Source organism: Drosophila gunungcola, unplaced genomic scaffold, assembly GCF_025200985.1.
Source record: "Drosophila gunungcola strain Sukarami unplaced genomic scaffold, Dgunungcola_SK_2 000001F, whole genome shotgun sequence".
NCBI lineage: Eukaryota > Metazoa > Arthropoda > Insecta > Diptera > Drosophilidae > Drosophila > Drosophila gunungcola.
Genome location: NW_026453197.1, coordinates 7,994,702 through 7,999,444, shown reverse-complemented (window position 1 = coordinate 7,999,444; position 4,743 = coordinate 7,994,702). Strand labels below are relative to the sequence as shown.

Here is a 4,743-nt window from a genome sequence, read left to right as displayed (position 1 = left end):
CAAGAGGTTATTTACTGCACAGAGAAGATGATTGTAACATTGATTGTGATTCATCAAACTAAATACCACCTGGTTACGAAAATTGATTTGACAAACGAGAACCCTTTAAAGATGATACAATGTTTGAAAATTTGAAAACATTATTGTGGGAATAATAAATAATTCTGTGCTATTAGTTTATAGGAAGAAATAAAGTAGCTTGTTGATAATTTTTTAAACAGGAAACTCTTTTGACTTTTAGTTTTTTTTTAAAGAACTCAATAGCTAAGTCGCTTAATTCCCTAATATATTCACAAGTATGTTTAAAATAAAACGTTAAGCAAGTAAATTATATTGTTAGAAGAATAAGCAGAACAACTTTATAATATGTTTTTAAGGGGAAAAATACCTTTAAATTCTTGTTTATTTAATAAATTCCAAATATAATCACTGTATCCTAATAATAATAACCACAATTGAGTTAAAACGCAAAAGTTTAATGTTGGGTTATTAATTCTTGAGATTCCATCAAAATAGTGTTTTAATTGAGCGAAGCTAAAGCTTTTTGAAGATTCGTTTGCATGCCGGCAGCTGGTTTTAAGACGCATACCTGCGCACTATCCGCATCCATCCACCCCGATCCGAGTGGGGTGGAAATCACGGTCGAAATGGTGGGAAAAGTTTTGCAACCCCTGAAAGCCGAGTGAGACAAAAAGACAAAAGCACCGGCTCTGAAGAGGCGTCGTCGGCAACCTGGTGTCGGGTACCATTTACCGGGCACCAAACACTAAACACCAAACACCGGGTGCCTTCAAGGACAAACCCAATGGCCACCGCCATAACTCACCCCATGCCACCCAGCCTGTTGAAGCTGCACACTACGCTATATAGTAATATACGTTATCCTGCAGCTGCGCAGTAAATCCCGTTGGACGGCAGGGTGGCTTTTATTTTTTTGGTGGGAAAATAAATCAGTCGAGTTCCCAAACATTGCTATGCTGATGATTAATTGCCAATGATTTTTCGGAAACTGTACCTGATCCACACGGCGGAAAATGTGCACCGGAATTCGGCGGCCTCATGTTGCTCTTTTCAAAACTTGCCTCATTTAATTTCTGTGAGAATGTTCATTTAAATTTTGTAATATTTCTAGATCGCTGCCTTCGTGGATCTGCTCACTTGGAAGGAGCAATCAAGTAAAATGATTTAATTCGATTGAGCAGGATTTAAAGGAGCATTCTTGCAATTAGTCGCTACTTTCGGAATGGTCTCAAATTTCTAAGAAAGCTCTGCATGATAGTCGATCAAATGCAACAATCTAGACCTCCCACTGATAAAGCATTTTATTGAGAAGCAATGGGCTGGAAAAGTTGCGGAAAATGAGCCTGGGAAATTTCTTAAATTTATCCCGTTTTGAGCAATAATATTTATTTAACAAAAGATGTTGCTAACAATGGGTAATAAGTAAGTAAGTAGTGGGAAAGTGAAGTCAGAAAAATGGAAACTAATGAACTAATAAAAGCCATTGTTATCAAGTCAATAGAATTGGCAACCCAAAAACATTAATTGTGTTATACTATTAAATTCTTCAATTTATTTTATTAAGACCACTTAAATAATTTTTAATCAGAAACTAAAGCTCTTACCTTTCATTTTGGGTTTATAACGTAAAGTTTTTACACCATAACCACAGACTTTTTCCAAGACAAAATCACACTTTTACCTGTGACAAATTTGATCTTGAAAAACAATCAATTTAATCAGCACATATTTAATTTTCATAGTTTTGTTCGCTGCCTCTGGCAACTTTTGCCACTGTGGCAACTTTCCATTTCCAAATTGGGAGTCGCTGGGACAAATGGTTGCGCATGTGCGCCCCATCCATAAAACCAACGTCATTCGTTACTCGCCAATTGGCCAGCAACAAAGTCGGTGCGAAAAAATCCTGGGGGGTTTTGTTGGGTAGCACTTGCAGTGGATTTGATTCCAAGTGGGAGTAACGAGGCCGTTCGATTGCCGACTGACAAATTTGCTGCCATTCATAGGAGAGGAGTGAGCACCGCGGAAGACCTCTCAGAACGGGCCGGTACCAGAGCTCCCCAGTGTTCCGGTTTATCGGAGCTCTCTTCACCCGCCAATGCGCAGGAACACTTCAGGGAGTCGGTGTACTGGATCAGGCCGTAGCTGCCGGAGATCATCCACGTGTGATCGGAGCGCAGGAGGCTGTCTGCCATGCCCTCGGGCAGACCGCAAACCACCTCGCACTTGACGGCGCGCATGGCACAGATGTTCGTGGGTCTGAAGCCCCGTAGGCAGGTGATGAACTCCTCCGCCGAGTCCCATATGTAGTCGCCCATCAGCTTTCTGTAGTTCAGATCCCCCTTGAAAATGGCCAGCTTGGAGTCCGTGAGCAGGCGATAGAGTTCCAGATCCGATTCCACCATCACGAAATAGGGCTGTGGTCCTGTCCAGAAATACGAAGTGGGTGCAATCACGATTTTTTGGCTGCTCATCAGGCGAGCCCACTTTTTGCCCACCGCCGACAGGCACTCGTCTTCGTGGCGGACAAGGTAATCCATTGTCCACTCGACATCTGCCCTCGTGAGATCCGATATGTACCAGGGTATGGCCTTGACATGAAGCCTCACCTGAGTGGCCAGGTTATGATCGACCATGTACTCCAGCAGCACCATGTCGGTGAAGAACTCGAAGCCACCATTGTCGCAGATGTAGTCCACTGTGCCATTCTGACCGGGTTTCAACAGACAGTTCCACACCAGCGTCGAGTCGTTCACCAGCAGGACCTTATCGATGTTGGCCACCCGAGCCAGGACATTAATGTCCTTCAGGTTGTCTTCCGCCCCGAAGGGATAGGCACCCAGTTGCATTTCAAAGTGATTGCCCCACAGATTAATCCTTAGCAGCTTGCTGAAATTCTCAAAACTTTTGGGCAAATCGCGAGTGGCTTGGGCCAAGACCTTCATGGCCGCGTCGCTGATCATGAGGTCCTCCTGTTTCAGATGATCGAAGCAGTCGTAGTTGTGCAGAAAGCGGCTGTTCTCAAAGAACGAGAAGATACGTCGGTACAGGTAGCACTCGGCGTGCAGCCAACAGGCGCGAAAGAAGGTCTTTTTGGGGCGTGGCAGCTCGGTCAAAAAGGCATTCCATTCGCTCTTGTCCGGTTCGGATCCGTGGAAGAGCAGAAACTGGCGATCCCGGTTCAGTTCCATCTTCAGACGCTCAATGGCATCCACTATCTGCTTCACATCCTTGCCCACATCCACGCCATACTTCTCCACTAGTTTCGGCAAATCGCTGTGCATTCCTCATTATGATCTGCTGCATAATCCCAGGCATTCGCGATCGCAGCGTCAAATAGGCGAAGCTCTGCTTGTATCTTCCGGATAGCAGGGAGTGACGTGGAGTCGGCCCCTCCAAAAGATCCGTATCGGTGGACCTATTCGAACGCGTTGAAACACGCCAGCCCATCTTGATGACTTCAATTTGGCTAGCCACCGTGAATTTTTTATTGTTTTACCAATGAGGAAATAAAATAGGGAAAGGCTAAAACCCTCCTGGAATTTTATTTAAAAATCTGATGAGAAAAGCAAAAGTACCTAACAAGTCATTTTTAGTTTCAAAAACTTAAACATGTCTTATTATTGGTAAGATTTCTTTATTTTAATGTCTCAAAAAAAAAGTACTCGGAGAAAAACTAGCATATTTGAAACATTTTTTTCAGTATTAAGTTATTTTCGTAATTTCTATTTTGCTTTGAATAGTTTTTTTTTTACTGGGAGCAGCGAAAGATTATAAATTCATTACTGCTACGATCGATTTCAAATTTTGACACATTGTTGTCAAAATGTTTTTATTTCAGTCTTATGTCTTTTAAATAAATAAAATGAAATCAAATGCTCAATTTATATAAGTTAACTTACACGATTATTTATATTTATACTTTAAACTATTTTTCAGTGGACGCAGCAAAAACGCAGCAAAGGCAGCTGTCTTCAATTACTTTTTTAAACTAAAAACTTCGTGATATAGTGTAATAAAATACAAAAACATTGAAATAAGAAAAGAGACGCTTTCTCGCTTGATTTCAACGTTAAAATGCAATAACTTTACATAGCGGATCTGTGATCGTTCCCAAGCGAAGTTACCTGGAAGTGTCCCCACATAAAACCAGCTAAGTACTGTGGGAAACATCTCGGCATTAATGAGATACCAACTTCCCGTTTCCCCTTTGTGGAAGGAACCTCTTCCTTCCGATGCCGATGCCCAGGTGTTATCCGCATCGCGGCATGTCCAAGTGTAATTTACACGGTCGGTGGCAAATAAAATTTGCATATTCTTAGAGTTCTGCTTGCCCTTGATCCTTGATTGCATCCGGTTCGCGATGGGATCGAGTTGCAGTCTCGGAAAAGTGAAAATCATAACAAGGCTAAGGGTTGGGCCAGGGTTAATGCTAATGCATTTAGCATAATTGTCACATGTTAATAAACAAGTCCGCGGCACTGTGGGAATCCCATTCGCGCAGTTGCCGGGGTTAATTCTATGCTAATGGAGCAAGGTGTGCACTTCCTATGGCAACCCTTTTTATTCTGGATCCGATCCATTCCGAACCAATTGAATTTGTTTATGAACTGCGGATGACGCAAGTGTTCGTCCGGATCGTTCGGTTTCTGGCTTATTTGCATAAGCATTTGCCAAAGGAAGCCGAACCGATATGATTTTATGTGTTTGCCCATGACACATCTA

The 4,743-nt window shown here is 42.4% G+C and overlaps 1 protein-coding gene across 1 annotated transcript; it reads right to left on the bottom strand.

The window, feature by feature from the left end:
• Positions 1-1,719: 1,719 nt before the first annotated feature.
• LOC128261865 (damage-control phosphatase ARMT1) lies at positions 1,720-3,749 on the bottom strand. The gene is given in 2 exon segments (XM_052995781.1): positions 1,720-3,302; positions 3,304-3,749. Coding segments are annotated over 2 exon segments (1,449 nt in total). The 5' UTR covers positions 3,469-3,749; the 3' UTR covers positions 1,720-2,018.
• Between the last annotated feature and the right edge of the window lie 994 nt (positions 3,750-4,743).